General features: G+C 46.1%; 2 protein-coding genes across 2 annotated transcripts in view; both read right to left on the reverse strand.

Annotated features, from left to right (window-relative positions):
- Positions 1-1,769: 1,769 nt before the first annotated feature.
- On the reverse strand, positions 1,770-12,437 carry LOC142256035 (cornifelin homolog B-like). The gene is made up of 4 exons (XM_075327531.1): positions 12,372-12,437; positions 3,766-3,877; positions 2,552-2,688; positions 1,770-2,349 (listed from the first exon to the last, which is right to left on the reverse strand). The coding sequence occupies exons 2-4, from the start codon at positions 3,869-3,871 to the stop codon at positions 2,257-2,259; spliced, it is 336 nt and encodes a 111-aa protein (XP_075183646.1). The 5' UTR covers positions 3,872-3,877; positions 12,372-12,437; the 3' UTR covers positions 1,770-2,256.
- A 4,516-nt stretch (positions 12,438-16,953) lies between these two features.
- The window catches only part of LOC142256293 (cornifelin homolog), a 12,784-nt gene continuing 6,460 nt past the window's right edge, over positions 16,954-23,277 (reverse strand). Inside the window, exons 2-4 of the mRNA XM_075327909.1 lie at positions 19,495-19,606; positions 17,747-17,883; positions 16,954-17,576 (exon numbers count right to left, since the gene is read on the reverse strand). Of these exons, the coding sequence (XP_075184024.1) occupies positions 17,487-17,576; positions 17,747-17,883; positions 19,495-19,600 (333 nt within the window). The 5' untranslated portion in view covers positions 19,601-19,606 and the 3' untranslated portion in view covers positions 16,954-17,486. The remainder of the gene's footprint in view (positions 17,577-17,746; positions 17,884-19,494; positions 19,607-23,277) is intronic.

Below are 23,277 nucleotides of genomic sequence, written 5' to 3' on the forward strand. Positions count from 1 at the left end.
AAATGGTCACTGTACAGGAAGTAGGAGTATGTTTTTGTCCCTCTACAGGAAGTGGGGAGGAGTGTCACGGTCGTCTCCCTATTTTTAGAGACTAGTGACAGCTTTAGGCCTGATGATGGCAAGTTTATCTTGCTGAAACGCGTTGTGATAACAAGAGCTTTATTTGTTTTAATCTAATTGTCACAAATAAAGCATAATTATTCACAAAGAAAACCTGAGATAATAGATCTATTAGCGCTCAAAGGACCGGTTTTATCTATCTACAGTTTTGCTCCTAACAGCTTTTTCTGCAGTGCAGGTCAGCTGCAGCTGCTCTGTAGCCACGCCCCATTGTGTTTAAGTAGCTAGGTTTCCCAGCAAGCTTTGCTGATTATACAAAGAAATTTGTATGCTGGCCGTCTTGGTGGAAGGAGCTGCTTTGGATTCATCCCTTCATCCTGAGACGTATCTTCTCCATTTTGTTTTTTTCCCCCTTGTTTGCCTCACCTACCCTCCTGTTGTATTAGTGTGGTGAGTTAAGTGTACCTAACCTCCAACTCCCTAGCCATGACTTTACTAATAATTTTTCAGGGCTTCAGGTATTCAGATGAGGAACCTGTGTAGAGTCTGGCTAGAAGTGCAGGGTACAGCGGCAAGTAAGGGCAGGAGGGGTCCCATCTACCCTCTCACTAGTACCATGGCCCACCGTTGTTATTGTTTCCCTGGTCTCCCCCTTGTTTGTAGTGTTGTTGAGGTGTGTTTTTGTAGTGCATCAGACATCTGTTGGTCTAAATGCGCCTGCCACGTGTAAAAGCGTGACGAGTCTTTGTCACTCTACAGGAGGTGGGGGCAAATCTTTGTCTCTCTTTGGGAAGTGTTGGGTATTTGTCTTTCTACAGGAAGTGAGGCAAGACTTTGTCTGTCGATACAGCAAATGGCGATTGGTCTTGGTCTCTATGGGAAGTGAGGTGGCTCTTTGTCTCTCTACGGGAAAGTGGGGTGACTTTGTCTCTGTATGGGAATTTTGGGTGTGGGTTTTTTTTTCTACACAGGAAGTGGGGGCAGGTATTTGTTGTTACACAGGAAGTGGAGGCAGGTCTTTGTCTCTACACAGGAAGTGGAGGCAGATCTTTGTCTCTACACAGAAAGTCGGGGCAGGTCTTTGTCTCTATACAGTAAATGGGGCAGGTCTTTGTCTCTACAAAGAAAGTGTGGGCAGGTCTTCTTCTCTGCACAGGAAGGGGCAGGTCTTTTTGTCTCTGCACAGGAAGTGGGGGCAGGTCTTTGTCTCTGCACAGGAAGTGAACATTTTGTTTGACTCTACATAGGAAGCTTTTGTGGGTCTTTATCTCTCTACAGCAAATGGGGATTGAGTCTTGGTCTCACTGCTCCTTCTCTCCTGTCTAACTGCATAAGGCATAACATTAAGTTCATGGTAAATCATTGGATGTTGTGAAGTGAGTGAAAGGAGGATCTAGCTCATATTGTGCTGGTAGAATACTGATTAAGAGTAATCACCTGCTCAAACACAGAGAGAATAGGAAGTCACAGAGTATAAGAATCAGGACGGTTCATGCACATACTAGACTGGTATGTGCAGCAGAAATATCATTAACTTTTTGGGGGGCTACAATGGCATAAAGACCATGCTTTTCTCCAGGTTTTGTGTGAATTACAATTAAATGTTACAGCAGTTTTGATAAATCGCAGTAGGTGAAATAAGCAATAATATTTATATATATATTTATTATAATCTTATTTTATACAGTGCAAACATCTAAAGAAATAATAGAAATTAAATAAAATTACGAACATCAAACTCCGGAATGTGGAATGTTTTTACTGCAGGGTTGTATTCAGTGCAGCAATGGTCTCCAATCTATGGATCACTAATTGCTGCAAAACCTCAACTCCCAACATGCGCTGTAAGGAAATGCTGGGGGTTGTAGTTCTGCAGCAGCTGGAGGATCACAGGTTGGGATCCATTGGAGCTTGTCACCCATTCACTGATCATATGAAGAGATGGCAGAAGTGCAGGGATTGTTCCCAATGTCCAGACACGTCATGAAGGTAATGGGTCTTGTTTTGCATATGTCCTATATAATATGGAGCCGCTCCCTTCCACGTTGGATGTTCTATATGGATAAAGCGGTCGATGGTGACATCCCTCCAATTCCACCCGGGGGACGTATATTACAACAATCAGTCAGTCCATTGATGCTCGGCATGTCTTCACAAATAAAACCTTTTCTTATCATCATTTCAATTTTTAATTTTTTAGCATTTTCTGTGTTTTACTTCCCGAGCCAACTGACACAGTGTGCACGGTCCGCAGAATGTGAAACACACGCAGTCGTTGCAGATACTTCCCTGTAATGCAAATAAAGAGACCATTTAGAATAAGACAATTCTGTAAGATTGGAAAAAAACAAAGCTGCAATACCACCGGTGACCAGTAGTTACAAGGTGGCGCTACTTCTGGAAGAAAGCAGCAATATTTCCAATAGTGGGAGTTGAATGTTTGTACCGTAGATATGGCAGTATCCGTTATAAAAAAAAAAGCAAATCTTACCGGGATATGATGTCTTTCCCTCACTCCAGTCCGCATGGCAATTATTGTGCCTGGAAGACACGGCAGGCAGCAGCACTCTCCGTAGTCCTTAGCCACTTTACATGCCAAAATACAGGGGACAAATGCTCCACAAAGACCTGGAAAAAGAATATTGGAAAATTAAATACCTAAAACTATGAACAGTCATATACAAGCCATACGGATTCTTGATGACCTCCCACAATCCAGAAAATTGGAGGACCCAAAATTCCCTGTGTGAAGTGAGCATGTGCGACCACCACTCCTACAGACTGTGGTCGCACATGCTCACTAAAGCTAAATACAGACTTTGTGAGGAGTTTCAAGCATCATCATGACCGTTACTGAATCCTAAATTCCTATGTGTAGGTGTTATAAGGGTTTTTTTTCAAGGGGAAACCCATTAAAGAGTGGGAGTTCCAGATGACTTTGACTACGCGATCTGTGCCGCTGCCATAGATCGCAGGTAGATTAGGGTGTATTGTAACCCGCCAGTTCCGAAAATCCAACTAGTCCTTACTTTTTGCAACTTGGATGTCACAGTACCTTTAGGGTGGCAATATGACCTCATGCTCTAGAGATGTAGCCGCAGCACAAAGCCATCTGTGACCATCACCCTGATAAAGACCTCAATCATTACTTTGTGGTGTTGGACGCTCAGTCTACTCTCTGTCCTCTCATATTTTGCCTTCAATATGGCAGCTATATTCTAGGTATTACGTGGTGTTGGATGCCCAGTCTACTCCTTGTCCTCTCATATTTTGCCTTCAATGTGGCAGATATCTTCTAGGTATTACGTGGTGTTGGATGCCCAGTCTACTCTTTGTTCTCTCATATTTTGCCTTCAATGTGGCAGATATCTTCTAGGTATTACGTGGTGTTGGATGCCCAGTCTACTCTTTGTTCTCTCATATTTTGCCTATAATATGGTGGCCATCTCCATGTATTACCTAGTGTTGGATGCCTAATCTACTCTCTGTTCTCTCATATTTTGCCTTCATTACGGTGGCTTTCTTCTAGGTTTTGCCAGGTGTTGGATGTCCCATCTATGCTCTGTACTCTCACAATTTGCCTTCATTATGGTAGCTTTCTTCTAGGTTTTACTTGGTGTTGGACATCCAGTCTACTCTCTATGGTGGCTATCTCCTAGCTATTACCTATAACAGGGCAGAAGAAGACTTTTTAGGAGGACTTACAGATTCCCATATCCTCACAGCAGTCATTGACTTCGGAGTGCCACTGGCTGCTACTGGTGACATATGATTGCATTGTTTGGGGCTGGGAACTGACTGGATAAGCCATTGCGATCTGTAGGAGAAGAACATGTATTAGGATACGGCACGGACATTATAGCATGTATTATATATAATGACAAGTACAATCCCAATTCCGACACCGTGTATGACCACATCTATGAAAAATATTTAGGGTTGGACCACACCCAATGGAGGAAGCAAAGAGGATGATGAGGTTGCATTTATACCTGGTGCCCAAAGGGGACACTGGGACATTATAATTGGGGTGTCCCGATGTGTCCCGATATAATTGGGGTGTCCCGAAACCTTTTAGGTTTCAAAAGGTCTACCGTAGAGGGATTTCAGCTTTCTCTGGGGTTTCCCATCAATGTACACATGTTTGTGCTATCATGTAAGACCTATGAGCCAACTGAGCTTTTCCTCAGAGAGGGGAAACCCCAGGTCATTTTCTTTACTCCAAACTTACTACAGCATTGTGGATAGCTCCATTCTTTTTTAACTCCATGGAGGCACAAACCATCACCAGGGGCTCGAGATACTATATAGAATGAGGAAGACTCCATTGAGGACCTTTCTGGTTAATGACTATTAATTAACCATAACGAAGATTGGAATGAAATCCATGACCTATTACTGTACAACGTAGATGGATCAAAAAGACAAAAATTGCCAACTACGCTAAACCAATGTTTGTCCATTAACTCCCATTTAACAGCTCACAGGACTTTGGTAAATACTGTAATCACAATAACTCGGTCAGGAGGACAGGGACATGTTACGGTGAATTCATATGTGGCAGATTTTTCTGTGACTCCACCATTTGTCTCAAAAAAGGTTGGAGAAATCCATGCACAAACTTGGTAGTACTTTTTGCAAGAATCTACAGTATCTAAAGTTTTGTCACATCGGGGTCGTGAAATCTCTATCACCCAACTGACTCTATGGACTAGGAATCAGTTCTTATGAGCCTCTATCACAGATATTGTCATGTTTGACATGAAATCATTGAATATTTTCTATGGCAAACAGTGGACACCTTGTCTGAATCCAACAGATACCATTATAAGTCAACGAGATCCATTGTCGTGTGATGGATCCTAGACTGCCTCATGGTTTCCATCAGATGCCAAACCATGACGTAAGGTTGAACGATGGGATCTGTTGGAGGTTTATTTGTAATTTTGAAAAATATCTTTTCTTTGTTAGTTCCTCAACATCATTCAATATTATATAATATATAATCCCCAAATTTCAGTTTGGAGACCTTCCAAAAAGTCTTATGTAGATCCAGCCTAGGAGACCTTACAAATTAGCGGCGATCGATAAAGTTACAATTCAAATTAATGGTTTTCCGCACTATCCGTAGAACCTAGAGAATTTAGGTAATTGCAGAAAACCAATTTCTTAGAAAAAGGACTGGAATCTGAATTCATAACTGTGGACAACTGCTCCATTTTTGCCAAAATCTCCAAACGAGTCATGCAGTATAAACTTTACAAAATGCTACAACAATTCCCCATCTGGAGACTCTATCCAAGGATCCGTCTATAGCAATTGTTACTGGGTATGATTCCAATAGGAAGATGGATGAATGGGTAGATAGATAGAGGGATAGATAGATAGATAGATAGAGGGATGGCTAGATAGAGGGATGGATAGATAGAGGGATGGATAGATAGAGGGATGGATAGATAGATAGAGGGATGGATAGATAGAGGGATGGATAGATAGAGGGATGGATAGATAGAGGGATGGATAGATAGAGGGATGGATAGATAGATAGAGGGATAGATAGATAGATAGATAGATAGAGGGATGGCTAGATAGAGGGATGGATAGATAGAGGGATGGATAGATAGAGGGATGGATAGATAGATAGAGGGATGGATAGAGGGATGGATAGATAGAGGGATGGATAGATAGAGGGATGGATAGATAGAGGGATGGATAGATAGATAGAGGGATAGATAGATAGATAGATAGATAGATAGATAGATAGATAGTGTCACGCTTCCCGGGTCCTCACCCCCGCTCCCCGGCTCACCTGCCACGCTCCCCGCTCTCCAGCCACCGGATCCCGTCCGTCCCAGGGTCCCTGGACCCCGATCCCGGCGCCCGACAGCTTCCCTGGACCTGGCCGGCTCCCCTGCGTCCTCCTCGCAGCCTCCTTCCCTGGCTTCTGGCACTCGGGCGGCGCGCATGCGCATTAGGGCGCGCGCGCGGTCACTGACCCTTTCTTAAAGGGCCAGCGTCCATTAACAGGAAATGAGGTTGCACAGGTACAGGGTATATAGGGGGTCATTGTCCAAGGGGGCGGGGCCTGATCTTCGTGTTCCCTGAGCTAGGAGTCAGGTCTCCTGGTGTTTATGTGCCTATACTCACCTATCTCTCTTTGTAGAGCCGTACCTGCCGCGCCATCCAGTCTGCCGTGTCCTGAACCCCGCACGCTGTCCGTCTGCCAACTGACAGTCCGTACCATCTCGGATCCCTGCGGTGACCCGTCATCCCGCTCCAGAGGTTCCGGACCCCGCCTACTATCATCTCGGCTTCCGAACCTGAGCTACGTCACCAGTACCACCATCTGTGACTCCGTGGTCCCAGGGACTCCTCCGCTGCCCTCACTTGCACGGACTGTTCTGCCGCCCTTCAGTGCTTCAGCTGCCGGACTCCTTACCACCATCTTAGAGTCCGGTCCAGTGGATCCACCTCCTGGGTCTACCCGACCGCCCGGCCGTGACAGTAAGATCAGGCCATGGATCCCGCTGCAGCACTATTGGCCCTGCAAGAGGAACTCCAACGCCAGCGTGAAGTCCAGACCCGCATGCTGCAATTTATGACCTCCGTGGACACCCGCCTGTACACGTTACAAGCTTCCATGACGCCTGCGGCACCCAGGTCCTCCAATGGACAATCCACGGCTCCCGCACCAGTGGCAGCCTCGTCGGGTGCTTCCCAACTCCGGTTGGCTTCACCACCTCGTTATGCTGGAGATCCCAAGACCTGCAGGGGCTTCATTAACCAGTGTTCCCTTCATTTCACGCAGCTGCCACATCTGTTCGCCTCTGACCAAGCCAAGGTCGCCTTTATAATGTTTCACCTGGAGGGCGAGGCGCTGGCGTGGATGAACCCCTTGTGGGAAAAGGAGGACCCTATGACCAAGGATCTTCAAGAGTTCCTGCAGGCCTTTCGCAGCACTTTTGACGAGCCGGGACGCGCCTCTGCGTCTGCTTCATCCCTTCTCCGCTTGCGTCAAGGAACACTGACGGTGGGCCAATACGCCATTCGTTTCCGCACGTTGGCTTCAGAACTCAGCTGGAATAATGAGGCCCTAACAGCCGCCTTCTGGGAGGGTCTCTCAAGCCGCATCAAAGACGAGTTGGCGGGCCGTGACGTGCCCTCCACCCTAGATGCCCTGATTGCCCTAGCAACTCGAGTAGACATCCGTTTTCAGGAGCGCTCCAAAGAGCTGTCTCGGGAGAGACGTCCAGTCCGGCATCCCTCTCCTCCACAGAAGACCTCCGTACCTCAGTCTTCTACCGCTGGGATTCCCGTCCACGAGCCCATGCAGATTGACCGGATACGGCAGTCCGAACAACGACGAGCAGAGCGGCTCGCTAAGGGCCTCTGCTTTTACTGTGGTGAGGACACACACCTCCTCCGTTCCTGTCCGGAAAGGCCGGGAAACTCCAAAGCCTAGGGTTGGTAGGAGAGGCCACCCTAGGTGCTGGGACTCTCTCTGATCCGGTCACATGGACCGTGCAAGTGACAACGGGAGAGACGCGGTTCACGGCTGAGGCCTACCTCGATTCCGGGGCAGCAGGCAATTTCATCCAGCAAGCCACCGTGGACAAATACCAAGTGCCTGTTATTCCACTCAACAAGCCCCTGGTGATTGCCTCTGTAGATGGGAGACCCCTTTCTGACACCATCTCCTGGACCACCAGGCCGGTTGAACTGCGGATCGGTGCTCTTCACACCGAGACCATCGCCTTCTACGTCCTCCCTCACATGTCCCATCAGATCCTGCTGGGTCTTCCATGGTTACGGGCCCACGAACCATCAGTCAGCTGGGGTACAGGCGACATCACCCGCTGGGGTTCTTCGTGTCATGAGAGATGTCTAAAATCCACACAACCCATCCGACAACCTCTGGTTCCTGAGAACCTACCGGGGCTGCCCTCGGCCTATTGGACCTTTGCGGATGTCTTTGATAAAAAGGAATCCGAGGTACTGCCGCCACATCGTCCATACGATTGTGCCATCGACCTGCTCCCTGGAACAACGCCACCACGAGGACGGATATATCCTTTATCTCCAGCCGAAACAAGGGCTATGTCTGCTTACATCTCAGAGAGCCTGGCAAGGGGATTCATTCGGAGGTCCTCCTCTCCTGCTGGAGCAGGTTTCTTCTTTGTCAAGAAAAAAGAGGGCGATTTACGCCCCTGCATCGACTACCGGGGTCTGAATCAGATCACAGTCAAAAACAAGTACCCTCTGCCGCTCATCCCCGAATTGTTTGACCGACTTAGGGGGGCTCGTGTGTTCACCAAGCTGGACCTTCGGGGTGCTTACAATCTGGTGCGCATCCGCTCTGGTGACGAATGGAAGACCGCGTTCAATACGCGCGATGGACATTATGAGTACTGCGTGATGCCCTTCGGCCTGTGTAATGCTCCTGCCGTCTTCCAAGAACTGGTGAACGACGTGTTCCGAGACCTCCTCTACACCTGTGTGGTAGTATATCTAGATGACATCCTTGTCTTCTCTCCGGACCTCTCAACCCACAGAGAGCACGTACAGCTGGTTCTACGAAGATTGAGAGAGAATCGCCTGTACGCAAAGTATGAGAAGTGTGTCTTTGAGCAGTCTACACTCCCCTTTTTGGGGTACGTCATCTCTGAGACTGGACTGCAGATGGATCCCAAGAAGGTCTCCGCCATTCTCAACTGGCCTCCCCCTTCTGGACTGAAAGCAATCCAACGCTTCCTGGGATTCGCCAACTACTACCGCCAATTCATCCCTCACTTCTCTGCTCTGACTGCTCCACTTTCCGCTTTGACTAAGAAAGAGGCAAATCCAAAGGACTGGTCGCCTGCGGCCGACGCCGCGTTTGGCTCATTGAAGCGAGCTTTTGCTTCCTCTCCTGTACTCCACCGTCCGGAGTTAAACCGCCAGTTCACCTTGGAGGTGGATGCCTCCTCCTCAGGAGCCGGAGCAGTGCTCATGCAGAAATCCTCCTCCGGGAAGATGGTGACTTGCGGATTCTTCTCCAAGGGCTTCTCAGCGGCTGAACGCAACTACACCATCGGGGACCGAGAGCTCTTGGCAGTCAAACTGGCACTGGAGGAATGGCGCTACCTCCTGGAAGGTGCAGTGTATCCCGTGATAATTTACACTGACCACAAGAACTTGGAATACCTGCGGTCCGCTCAGCGACTGAACCCACGGCAAGCCAGGTGGTCTTTATTCTTTGCCAGGTTTGACTTTCAGCTTCACTTCCGACCCGCGGACAAGAATGTACGCGCTGATGCCTTGTCCAGGTCTTTCATGCCCATGGAGCAGGAGGAAGCGACTACCCAACCCATCATCTGTCCTAGCAACATCGTTCCGGTGGCCCCTGTCACTCTAGCCCAGATACCGCCCGGGAAGACCTATGTCTCTGAGACCGACAGGCAAAAAGTGTTACACTGGGGTCATGCATCAAAAACAGCCGGCCATGCAGGCCAGAAGAGAACATGGGGTGCGATTGTACGCCATTACTGGTGGCCATCCCTTCGCACGGACGTCGCTGCTTTTGTCTCTGCCTGCTCCTCCTGTGCCAGGAACAAGACGCCCAACCACTTGCCCCATGGCCGTCTTCTGCCTCTGCCGATACCCTCAGTCCCGTGGCAACACATAGCTATGGACTTTATTACGGACTTGCCATTATCCTCCGGGCACACAGTCATATGGGTCGTGGTTGATCGATTCTCCAAAATGGCCCACTTCGTTCCTATGGCCGGACTGCCCTCAGCTCAGGAACTCGCGGAAGCCTATATACATCACATCTTTCGCTTGCATGGCTTTCCATCCCACATCGTGTCCGACAGAGGAACCCAGTTCACCTCCCGCTTCTGGAGGGCTCTATGCAAACATCTGGGAGTGACTCTGGACTTTTCCTCTGCTTACCATCCTCAGTCTAATGGCCAAGTGGAGAGGGTCAATCAAATCTTGACCTCATACCTACGTCACTATGTCAACGCCCATCACGACGACTGGTCCTCGCTTCTGCCTTGGGCTGAATTCGCCCATAACCACCACGTCAGTGAGTCATCCTCCAAATCACCCTTCCATGTTGTTTACGGACTTCAGCCCGCCGTCCCGCTGCCTATATCCCCTTCATCGGATGTCCCGGCTGCTGATACTGCTGTCCGTGACTTTGCTACCATTTGGGACTCTGTCAAGGCGTCCCTTGGGCGCGCTTCCCAGCGGATGAAGAAACACGCTGACAAGAGACGTCTGGATCCTCCGTGTTTCTCTCCTGGTGACCTGGTCTGGCTTGCTTCCCAGTACATCCGATTGAAGATACCGTCCTACAAGCTGGGTCCTCGCTACATCGGGCCGTTTAAGGTCCTCCGCAAGATCAATGAGGTATCCTACAAGCTACAGCTCCCGGCCACGATGAGGATACCCAACTCATTCCACGTCTCCCTGCTCAAGCCGGTTGTCCTTGGTCCTTTCTCCGCTGCTGCCAGTCCGGCTCCTCCACCTATTGCCGATGATGACATCTATGCGGTAAGGGATATCGTGGCCATGAAGACCGTACGAGGTCGGCAGTTCTTCCTGGTGGACTGGGAGGGGTATGGTCCTGAGGATAGGTCTTGGGAGCCCAGGGAGAACGTGGGCACTCCTCTTATCCGTGCCTTCATGTCCCGGTTGCGGGGAGGGGGGCGTGGGGGGGGGGGTACTGTCACGCTTCCCGGGTCCTCACCCCCGCTCCCCGGCTCACCTGCCACGCTCCCCGCTCTCCAGCCACCGGATCCCGTCCGTCCCAGGGTCCCTGGACCCCGATCCCGGCGCCCGACAGCTTCCCTGGACCTGGCCGGCTCCCCTGCGTCCTCCTCGCAGCCTCCTTCCCTGGCTTCTGGCACTCGGGCGGCGCGCATGCGCATTAGGGCGCGCGCGCGGTCACTGACCCTTTCTTAAAGGGCCAGCGTCCATTAACAGGAAATGAGGTTGCACAGGTACAGGGTATATAGGGGGTCATTGTCCAAGGGGGCGGGGCCTGATCTTCGTGTTCCCTGAGCTAGGAGTCAGGTCTCCTGGTGTTTATGTGCCTATACTCACCTATCTCTCTTTGTAGAGCCGTACCTGCCGCGCCATCCAGTCTGCCGTGTCCTGAACCCCGCACGCTGTCCGTCTGCCAACTGACAGTCCGTACCATCTCGGATCCCTGCGGTGACCCGTCATCCCGCTCCAGAGGTTCCGGACCCCGCCTACTATCATCTCGGCTTCCGAACCTGAGCTACGTCACCAGTACCACCATCTGTGACTCCGTGGTCCCAGGGACTCCTCCGCTGCCCTCACTTGCACGGACTGTTCTGCCGCCCTTCAGTGCTTCAGCTGCCGGACTCCTTACCACCATCTTAGAGTCCGGTCCAGTGGATCCACCTCCTGGGTCTACCCGACCGCCCGGCCGTGACAGATAGATAGATAGATAGAGGGATGGATAGATAGAGGGATGGATAGATAGAGGGATGGATAGATAGAGGGATAGATAGAGGGATAGATAGATAGATAGAGGGATAGATAGATAGAGAGATAGATAGAGGGATAGATAGAGGGATAGATAGAGGGATAGATAGAGGGATAGATAGATGGATAGATAGATGGATAGATAGATGGATAGATAGATAGATAGATAGATAGAGGGATAGATAGAGGGATAGATAGATGGATAGAGGGATGGATAGAGGGATAGATAGAGGGATAGATGGATAGATAGATGGATAGATGGATACATAGAGGGATAGATAGATGGATAGATAGATAGATAGATAGATAGAGGGATAGATAGATAGAGGGATAGATAGATAGATAGAGGGATAGATAGATGGATAGATGGATGGATAGATGGATAGATAGATAGAGGGATGGATAGAGGGATGGATAGAGGGATGGGTAGAGGGATGGGTAGAGGGATGGGTAGAGGGATGGGTAGAGGGATAGATAGAGGGATGGATAGAGGGATGGATAGAGGGATAGATAGAGGGATAGATAGAGGGATAGATGTATAGATAGATGGATAGATAGATGGCAAGATGGATAGATAGATAGATAGTTAGAGGGATAGATAGAGGGATGGAGAGATAGATAGATAGATAGAGGGATAGATAGAGGGATGGAGAGATAGATAGCTAGATAGAGGGATAGATAGAGGGATGGAGAGATAGATAGATAGATAGATAGATAAATAAAGGGATAGACACTGTTGAAGTCACCTCCAATGTCAAAGTGATGACCACAGCAATAGGCAGATGACCGTGGTCTGAAGAGCTGACACTTACTTGTGCTGTAGAGATGTCGCAGGGGAAGACGCTGTAGGAATTGTGACAGTTCAGCTCAGGTTTAGGCTTTTATAAAGGACCTGAAACTACACTGGGAGGATACAGAGAGGGATTATGACATCATGGCTACCTCCCTCACTACTCCCAAATTCTTTTTTTTTTTCACACTTGGAATGAGGGAGCGTCCACAAGAAGATGATGGACATGTAAACCATCCCTACACCTCTCCTATCTCCCCCATTCCCCCCTTGTTCCTTCCTTTCTTCTGTTTATCACTGATACCTGTCACATCTTTCTTCAGTGGATTTGGAAAACTTGATTTTTTAGTTTATCAGCCGGAGGCCGCAGACTGCAAGAGTATTTTCCAAAGTAATGACTTTCGTATTGGAAACGGCTTCAGGGAAATGATGACTCTTCTTTCGGGGAGAATTTGGAGGAGGGGTTTTTTAAGACTTTTTGAAAAATTTTGTCAAGGAGATTTGGAGATTTATTTTTGTTTTTTCAGATTTTTGAATGGAGCGTAATAGAAGTGATGTGCACCTTCTGTTCTCCCGCCAGGCGTTTTTCAAACCTGAAGCAGAAGAATAAATGTCTAAAAGACTGAATGTATGAACAACAAAGAGGTCTTTTCTTGAGGGATTTTTTTTTCAGGTGTCTTTTGGAGCAGAACCGTATAAAAAAAATCCTCCAAAAATTCTCCAGAAGTGTAGAATCACATTAGATGCGCCAATTCTGGTGCTTTGCCCAGCTCTTCCTGATTGCCCTGATATGCGTGTAATTGGGGTAATGGTTTATGGGGTTGATGTCAGCTGTGTAGTGTCAGCTGGCATCAAGCCCAGGGGTTAGTAAAGGAGAGGCATCTATCAGACACCCTCAGTAGTACCCCGATAAGTGTAAAGAGCAAAGAAGACACAAAAAAAATTCATTTTAAAAATCACTCACCCACTGTCATGGGTGTATCTCATTTATGGGAGACCCCGAGTGAATCTGGTGTCAGAAGGTCACAGTGCCTTGCCTCTGGCAGATTCACTACAGTTATTTGATAGTATCTCCTTGTTTGTGGTGTTGTAAGGGTTAGGCTCGGTGACAGGTTGCAACAACCTGTATAGGGAAACTATTGAGATCAGGAGTGAGCTTGAGGTGAGTTCAGGAGGTGTCCCCTCACCCCTCTCCCAGGGACCTCCATTGTAACGTGACCCTTGTGATCCCTGTGTGTCGTAACATCTTCTGGGGATTTACCAGGCACTAGGTAAACCCTGTTAGTCACATGGGTGACACCGACTCTCTCTCTGGTTCACCATTTTATTAAAAAAAAACCATGCAGGTCCAAAGTAGTCTACAAAATCTAACATTGTCCACAATGGAAACCTGAAAGACATTAAAAGAGAGGAAAAGATAAGAAGTAAAAACAAGAGACTCCCTGATTCACCAATTTATTAGATATGAGAGTTCCCGTATCTGACGTAATCCAGGATTTCCCATGTTGTTTTTCGCTTACATGCCTCAAAGTCTATGGAGGCTCAGAACGAGGCTCAGAACAAGGCTCCATAGGCTTTGCCGGTCCTGGCACACGCTGGACTCTGCTGACCCGGGGACTGTGATGATCGGTGATGTCAGGAATGTCATCACTCATCCCTGTGATAAGCAGTGACATTCCTCACATCACCGCGTATCACAATCCTTGGGTAAGCAGCATGCTCCAGGACCATCTGCTGCTCAAAGCCTATAGAGTCTTGGTTGAGCTTCGTTCTGAGTCTCCATAGACTTTGAGGCATGTAATCGAGGAACAGTGTGGGAAACCCTGGATTACATCAGATGTGGAAACTCTCATATATGATAAATTGGTGAATGAGGGAATCTTTTGTTTTTATTCCTCCTTTTTTATGTCTTTCAGATTTCCTTTGTGGACTTTATATTCCATGGAGTACTTCGGAGCTGCATATTATTTTTGTTTTATTAAATTGGTCAAGGGAGTGATTTTTTAAAAAATAATATTTATTTTTTTCTCTTTACACTTACTGAGTTAGTAAACCATAAACCATTACCCCGATTGCTACCGCACCATTGAAATTGGGAAGAATCTGGGCAAAACGCCCGAATTAGTGCATTTAATAGATGTGCCACTTCTGGGGCAGCTGCAGGCTGCTATTTTTAGGCTGGGAGAGGCCAAATAACCATGGACCTTCGCAGTCTGATAATAGCAGCCTACAGCGACTCTGGGACAGCATATTGCACCAGAGAGTCCTTAAGCCTACCTGACAAACCCTGACAGAAATTACTTCTAAGTGCAGGGTCATTCCACTGGGTGTCAGTGGTCCACCTCCGGAATTCTGAGCAACATTCCTCCACTGGCCGCACCTCTTGCTGGAGCTTATGGAGTTTTGACTCTGCAAGCGTGACGCCATCAGGGTCACTGTATACAAGGGCCAAAGCCGCAAAAAATTCATCCACCAACCACAATGATAGAGAGTCGGTCGGCAGAGAGAAGGTCCAGGTCCCACTATTGTTATTGTTTCCCCAATGTCCCCCTTGTCTGTAGTGTTGTTGAGGTGTGTTTTTGTAGTGCGTCAGATATCTGTTGGTCTAAACGCACCTGCCACGTGTAAACGAGTCTTTGTCAATCTACAGGAAGTGGTGGTGGGTCTTTGTCTCTTTATGGGAAGTGTGAGAGGGTCTTTGTATCTACAGGAAGTGGAGCGGGTCTGTGTCTCTACAGAGAAAGTGTGAGTGGGTCTTTTTCTCTACACAGGAAGTGGGGGCAGCTCTTTGTCTCTACACAGGAAGTGGAGGCAGGTCTTTGTCTTTGCACAGGAAGTGGGGGCAGCTCTTTGTCTCTACACAGGAAGTGGAGGCAGGTCTTTGTCTTTGCACAGGAAGTGGGGGCAGGTCTTTGTCTCTGCACAGGAAGTGGGGGCAGGTCTTTGTCTGTGCTCAGGAAGTGGGGCAGGTCTTTGTCTCTGCACAGGAAGTGGGGGCAGGTCTTTGTCTCTGCACAAGAAAGTGGGGGCAGGTTTTTGTCTCTGCACAGGAAGTGGGGGGCAGGTCTTTGTCTCTTCACAGGAAATTGGGCAGGTCTTTTAATCTGCACAGAAAGTGGGGGAAGGTCTTTGTCTCTACACAGGAAGTGCACACGTTTTTTTGTCTCTACACAAGAAGTTTTGGGTGGGTCTTTATCTCTTTACAGGAAATGGGGATCGGGTCTTCACCTCACTGCTCCTTCTCTTTTGCCTGTTGAACTGCATAAGGCATAACATTAAGTTCAAGGTAAGTCATTGGACAATGGATGTTGTGAAGTGAGGGAAAGGAGGATCTGTAGTGCCCCTGAGACTCTCAGGGCACTATAGGGAACTGCATCCTCTTGGGGATGTAGGACCTACCCCCTGGGACCTGTAGTACCAGTGCCGATTCCACCAAAACACAATCTAAATCCTAGTTCTCCACTCCACACTGGGCATAGAGGGTTAACCACATAAAGGGGATGGTCGCCATGGGAACGAATCCCTGGGTATAGCCAGCCTGGAGGAGGGGTCAGCAGTCAGTCAATTGAGAGTTGGGAGAACACAGGAGAGATGTGCGGATGTGCCTGAGCTGGGTTCGTGTTACGGTGACCCAGGGGCTCAGGAGAGAGGTCGCCAGGACGGGTACCGAGATATTGTTGGGATTGGAGCACGAACAGGGCACAGGGCCCTAGGTCAAGCGCAAGTTTTATACTGTTTGGAAAATACCTGCCCAGTGAGGACACCTTCACGGACTTCACCGAACCAAATAATCCGGGGGCATCAGCAGTAAACTAGGATTGGTGTTCGGACACTTACCTCCCCGCAGGGTCCGCACTGCCCACCGTACGGAGAAGGAGACTGTACCCCAAAAGGACAGTCGGGGCTCCCAAACGCTCAATGCTACGGGGACCCAATCAACTGAGAGTGCCGGGGACAGAGCAACCTGGGTCACTACATTGGCACTGGTCCTCCTGGGACCTGAACCAGCAACCACTAGGTCCACAGTGAGTAGAGACTGTTAAGGACAACCTGGTGTGGTCTCCATTATTGCCCCATTACATCTCCTAGGCACGGCCTTACCTGCGGAGGGCCTACCATCCCAGCTGCCGCTACCACCGGCCCTGGGAGTACCCACATTGAGCAGCGGCGGTTCTCCATCCTTAACCGCAACCCGCAGGTGACGTCACATGACAGAAACTCTTACTCCCCTGGAAATACTCCCATTTTCAAAAGGGGCCCAGAGCACAGGAACGGGCAACGGCCACCAGAGTGACATTCCCGTTTAGTACTGCCCGGGACCGAGAACCCCCTTCCCTGGGTAACACAGATCTAGCTCATATTATGGTGGTAGAATACTGAGTAATCACCTACGCAAAGAGAGAATGGGAAGTTACAGAGCATGAGACTCAGGACCGTTCCTGGACATACTAAACTGGTATGTGCAGCAGAAATATCTTTGACTTTTTTGGGGGGCTACAATGGCATAAAGACCGTGCTTTTCTCCAGGTTTTGTGTGAATCACAACTAAATGTTACAGCAGTTTTGATAAATCACAGTAGGTTAAATAAGCGACAATATTTAGATATATATTTATTATAATCTAATTTTATACAGTGCAAACATCTAAAGAAATAGCAAAAAAATTAAAAAAATAGAATTACTAACATCAAACTCCGGAATGTGAGAACGTTTTTACTGCAGGTTTCAATTCACTGGAGTATTGTCCAATCTATGGATCTCTTAATTGCTCCAAAACCTCAATCCAAACATGTAAGGAAATGCTGGGGGTTGTAGTTCTGCAGCAGCTGGGGAATCACAGGTTGGGGTCCATTGGAGATTGTCACCCATTCACTGATCATATGAAGACATGGCAGAAGTGCAGGGATCGTTCCAAATGTCCAAACAGGTCAGAAAAGTAGTGGTTCTTGCTTTGGATGTGTCCTATATGATATGGTGCCGCTTTATTCCCCATTGGATATTGTATAAGGATGATGGTGACATCCCTCCAGTTCCACCCCTGAGGGACGTATATCACAACAATCAGTCAGTCCATTGATGCTCGGCATGTCTTCACAAGTAAAACCTTTTTCTTATCATTTCCTTTCTTACTTTTTTCTTATTGCCTGTGTTTTAGCTCACGAGCCAACTGACACAGTGTGCACTGTCCGCAGAATGTGAAACACACGCAATCGTTGCAGATAGTTCCCTGTAATGCAAAAAGAAAGGAAAAAAAAAGTTTAGATCCATAAAGGGCATTTCTGCAATACCACGGGTGACCAGTAGTCACAATGTGGCGCTATTTCTGGAACAAAGCAGCAATATAGATTTTTTTTATTATTACGACACCTAAAACTGTCTGTTTAATCTACATCTTACCGGGATGTGATGTCTTTCTCTCAGCCCAGTCCGCATGGCGACTGTTGTGCCTGGAAGACACATCAGGCAACAGCACTCTCCGTAGTCTTTAGCCACTCTACATCCCAAAATACAGGGGACAAATGCTCCACAAAGACCTGGAAAAAGAATATGTGAAAAATAAATACTTAAAACTATGAACAGTCATGTAAAATCTTACAGATTGTTGATATTAACAGGGTAGATGATACTTGTGTGAACTGAACATGTGCGACCACCACTCCTATAGACTGTGGTCGCACATGCTCACTAAAGCTCCATTCACAAGAGACTTTGTGAGGCTTGTCATGAGATCGTTGTGACCGCGCCTGTATCATAATTTCCTGTGTGTAGGTGTCATAAAAGTTTTTTTTTCTGATGGGGAACACCCTTTAAAGAGCGGGGGTACACGATGACTTTGACGGGGGCACAGATAGCGTAGCCAAAGATGGCAGGTGAATGAGGATATATTGTAACCCATCAGTTGAAAAAATCCAACTAGTCTTGACTTTATGCAACTTGGATGTCGCTGTACTTTTAGGGTGGCAATATGACCCCATTTTCCAGAGATGTAGCAATGGCACAAAGCCATCTTTGACCTTGCACCCTGATGGAGACCTCAATCTTTACTTTGTGGTGTTGGAAACCCAGTCTACTCTCACATTTTGCCTTCAATATGGTGGCTTTCCTCTAGGTTTTACCTAGTGTTGGACGTCCAGTCTACTCTTTGTTTTCACATTTTGCCTTCAATATGGTGGCTATCTTCTAGTGTTGGACGCTTGGTCTACTCTCTGTTCTCTCAGACTTTGTCTTCAATAGGGTGGCTATCGTCTAGGTTTTACCTTGTGTTGGACGCCTGGTCTACTCTCTGTACTCTCACCTTTTGCTTTCAATATGGTGGCTATTGTCTAGGTTTTGCCTAGTGTTGGACGCCCGGTCTACTCTCTGTACTCTCACATTTTGCCTTCAATATGGTGGCTATCTTCTAGGTTTCACCTAGTGTTGGACATCCAGTCTACTGTTTGTTCTCTCACATTTTGCCTTCAATATGGTGGCGGCTATCTTCTAGGTTTTACCTGGTAGTGGACGCTCAGTCTACTCTCTGTACTCTCACATTTTGCCTTCAATATGGCAGCTATCTTCTAGGTTTGACCTAGTGTTGGATGCCCAGTCTACTCTCTCTTCTCTCATACTTTGCATTCAATATTGTGGCTATCTTCTAGGTTTCACCTGGTGTTGGACATCCAGTCTACTCTGTAGACTCTCACATTTTGCCGTCAATATGGTGGCTATCTTCTAGGTTTTACCTGGTGTTGGACGTCCAGTCTACTCTGTAGACTCTCACATTTTGCCGTCAATATGGTGGCTATCTTCTAGGTGTTACCTGGTGTTGGACGCTCAGTATACTCTCGGTACTCTCGCATTTTGCCTTCAATATGCCAGCTATCTTCTAGGTTTCACCTAGTGTTGGATGGTCAGTCTACTCTCATTTCTCTCATACTTTGCATTCAATATGGTGGCTTTCTTCTAGGTTTTACCTGGTGTTGGACATCCAGTCTACTCTCTGTACTCTCACATTTTGCCTTCAATATAGTGGCTATCTTATAGGTTTTAACTAGTGTTGGACATCCAGTCTACTCACTTTTCTCTCACATTTTGCCTTCAATATGGTGGCTATTTCCTAGCTTTTACCTATCACAGGGTAAAAGAAGGCATTTAGGAGGACTTACAGATTCCCATATCCTCACAGCAGTCCATGACGTCAGAGTTCCACTGGCTGCTACTGGTGCCATATGATGGGATGGTTTGGGGCTGGGAACTGACTGGATAAGCCATTGCGATCTGTAGGAGAAAAACATGTTATAGGTTACGGCATGGACATCATAACATGTATTATACACAGTGACAAGTACGATCCCATGAGAGATTTCTCGAGAAACAACACATACTTATTCACAATAACCTATAAGATCTATAATTACTGTAAGTCCCTGGAGACACCGAATTTATCTGCTAAAAATCAACGGATCTACAGGTGCATCTCAATAAATTAGAATATCATCAAAAAGTTCATTTATTTCAGTAATTCAATACAAAAAGGTAAATGCATATATTATATAGCGTCATTACACACAGAGGGATCTATTCCTATTTATTATATAGAGTCATTACACACAGAGGAATCTATTCCTATATATTATATACAACCATTACACACAAAGGGATCTATTCCTATATATTATATAGAGTCATTATACACAGAGTGATCTATTTCTATATATTATATAGAGTCATTGCACACAGAGGGATCTATTTCTACATATTATATAGAGTCATTACACACAGAGGGATCTATTCCTATATATTATATAGAGTCATTACACACAGAGTGATCTATTCCTATATATTATATATAATCATTACACACAGAGGGATCTATTTCACGTATTTATTTCTGTTAATGTTGATGATTATGGCTTACAGCCAATGAAAACCCAAAAGTCATTATCCCAGAAAATTAGAATAGTTACCTCAAAACACCTGCAAAGGCTTCCTAAGCGTTTGAAATGGTCCATTAGTCTGGTTCAGTAGGCTACACAATCATAGGGAAGACTGCTGACTTGACAGATGTCCAGAGGTCAGTCATTGACACATTCCACAAGGAGGGTAAGCCACAAAAACGTCATTGCTAAAGAAGCTGGCTGTTCAGTGTCCAAGCATATTAGTGAAAAGTTGCATGGAAGGAAAAAGTGTGGTAGAAAAAGCTGCACAAGCAACCGGGATAACTGCAGCCATGATAGGATTGTTAAGAAAAAGCCATTCAAAAATTTGGGGGAGATTCACAAGGAGTGGACGCTGCTGGAGTCAGTGCTTCTAGAGCCACCGCACACAGACGTATCCAGGACCTGGGCTACAAGTGTCACATTCCTTGTGTCACCACTCATGACCAATAGACAACGCCAGAAGCGTCTTACCTGGGCCAAGGAGAAAAAGAACTGGACTGTTCTCAGTGTCCAAGGTGTTGTTTTCAGATGAAAGTAAATTTTGCATTTCATTTGGAAATTGCGGTCCCAGAGTCTGGAGGAAGAATGGAGAGGCCACAATCCAAGGTGCTGAGGCCTAGTGTGAAGTCTCCACAATCAGTGATGGTTTGGGGAGCCATGTCATCTGCTGGTGTAGCTCCACTGTGTTCTATCAAGACTAAAGTCAGCGCAGCCGTCTACCAGGAAATTTTAGAGCACTTCATACTTCCCTCTGCTGACAAGCATTATGGAGATGGAAATGTAATTTTCCAGCAAGACTTGGCCCCTGTCAACACTGCGAAAAGTACCAATACCTGGTTTACTAACCACAGTATCACTGTGCATGATTGGCCAGCAAACTCACCTGACCTAAACCCCATAGAGAATCTATGAGAGACACCAGAGCCAACAATGCAGACGAACTGAAGGTGGCTATCAAAGCAACCTGGGCTTCCATAACACCTCAGCAGTGCCACAGGCTGATCGCCTCCATGCCACATTGCCGCATTGATGCAGGAATTCATGTAACAGGACCCGACCAAATACTGAGGCATTTACTGTACAGACTTTTCAGGAGCCGCCAACATTTCTGAGTGTAACATCATTTTTGTAATATTCTAATTTTCTGAGAAAATGACTTTTGGGTTTTCATAGGTTGTAAGCCATAATCATCAACATTAACAGAAATAAACACGTAAAATAGATCCCTCTGTGTGTAATGACTATATAATATATAGAAATAGATCCCTCTGTGTGTAATGACTATATAATATATAGAAATAGATCCCTCTGTGTGTAATGACTATATAATATATAGAAATAGATCCCTCTGTGTGTAATGACTCTATATAATGTATAGGAATAGATCCCTCTGTGTGTAATGACTATATAATATATAGAAATAGATCCCTCTGTGTGTAATGACTCTATATAATGTATAGGAATAGATGCTTCTGTGTGTAATGACTCTATATAATATATAATAAAAACCTGAAATAGATCCCTCTGTGTGCAATGACTCTATATAATAAACATGTGAAAAAAATCCCTCTGTGTGTAATGACTAATTTATAATAAACACGTGAAATAGATCACTCTGTGTGCAATGACTCTATATAATATGTAGGAATAGATTCCTGTGTGTGTAATGACTCTATAAAATATAAATAGATCCATCTGTGTGTAATGAGTCTATATAATATATAGGAATAGATCCCTCTGTGTGTAATGACTCTATATAATATATAGGAATAGATCCCTATGTGTGTAATGACTATATAATATGAATAGATCCCTCTGTGTGTAATGACTCTATATAATATATAGGAATAGATCCCTCTGTGTGTAATAACTCTATATAATATATAGAAATAGATCCCTCTGTGTGTAATGACTCTATATAATATATAGAAATAGATCCCTCTGTGTGTAATGACTCTATATAATATATAGGAATAGATCCCTCTGTGTGTAATGACTCTATATAATATATAGGAATAGATCCCTCTGTGTGTAATGACTCTATATAATATATAGGAATAGATCCCTCTGTGTGTAATGACTCTATATAATATATAGGAATAGATCCCTCTGTGTGTAATGACTATATATAATATATAGGAATAGATCCCTCTGTGTGTAATGACTCTATATAATATATAGGAATAGATCCCGGTGTGTAATGACTCTATATAATATATAGGAATATATCACTCTGTGTGTAATGACTCTATATAATATATAGGAATACATCCCTCTGTGTGTAATGACACTATATAATATATAGGAATAGATCCCTCTGTGTGTAATGACTCTATATAATATATAGGAATATATCACTCTGTGTGTAATGACTCTATATAATATATGCGTTTCCCTTTTTGTATTAAATTACTAAAATAAATTAACTTTTTGATGATATTCTAATTTATTGAAATGATATTCTAATTTATTGAAATGTACTGTGTGGCGGTATAATCCACAGTGCGGCTCAGTGAATTATTATTATCTTATCACAATCCATCCAATGTGTAGATGTAAAGGCTGCGATCACAGGTTGCCGCAATAACGCAAACGCAAATGTCTGCAAAAACAATGGGGTTTTACCACCATTCCGACACCGTGTATGACCACATCTATGAAAAATATTTCGGGTAGGACCACACCCAATGGAGGAAGGAAAGAGGATCACAACGTTGCATTTATACCTGGTGGTCAAAGGGGGACACCGGGACTTATAATTGGGTGTAGGTTTCGGAACGTCTACCGTAGACACGCACAACCGGCAATAATCCAGAGGGATTTCAGCTTTCTCTGGGGTTTCCCATCAATATACAGATGTTTTTACTATCATATGAGTCAACTGAGCTTTTCCTCGGAGAGGGGAAACCCCAGCTCATCCTCTCTACTCCGAATTTACTACAGCATTGTGGATAGCTCCATTCTTTCTTTACTCCATGGAGGTACAAACCATCACCAGGGGCTCAAGAT

This window comes from Anomaloglossus baeobatrachus, chromosome 11 (genome assembly GCF_048569485.1).
Source record: "Anomaloglossus baeobatrachus isolate aAnoBae1 chromosome 11, aAnoBae1.hap1, whole genome shotgun sequence".
Classification (NCBI taxonomy): Eukaryota; Metazoa; Chordata; class Amphibia; order Anura; family Aromobatidae; genus Anomaloglossus; species Anomaloglossus baeobatrachus.

Excerpts from the sequence above, each read along its gene's own strand:
- LOC142256035 (XM_075327531.1), bottom strand. The coding sequence starts at position 3,871 with ATGGCTTATCCAGTCAGTTCCCAGCCCCAAACAATGCAATCATATGTC. Across the intron at positions 2,689-3,765 it reads CTGTGAGGATATGGGAATCT|GTCTTTGTGGAGCATTTGTC; the intron begins GTAAGTCCTCCT and ends TTCTTTTTCCAG. Across the intron at positions 2,350-2,551 it reads GGGAAAGACATCATATCCCG|GGAAGTATCTGCAACGACTG; the intron begins GTAAGATTTGCT and ends TTTGCATTACAG.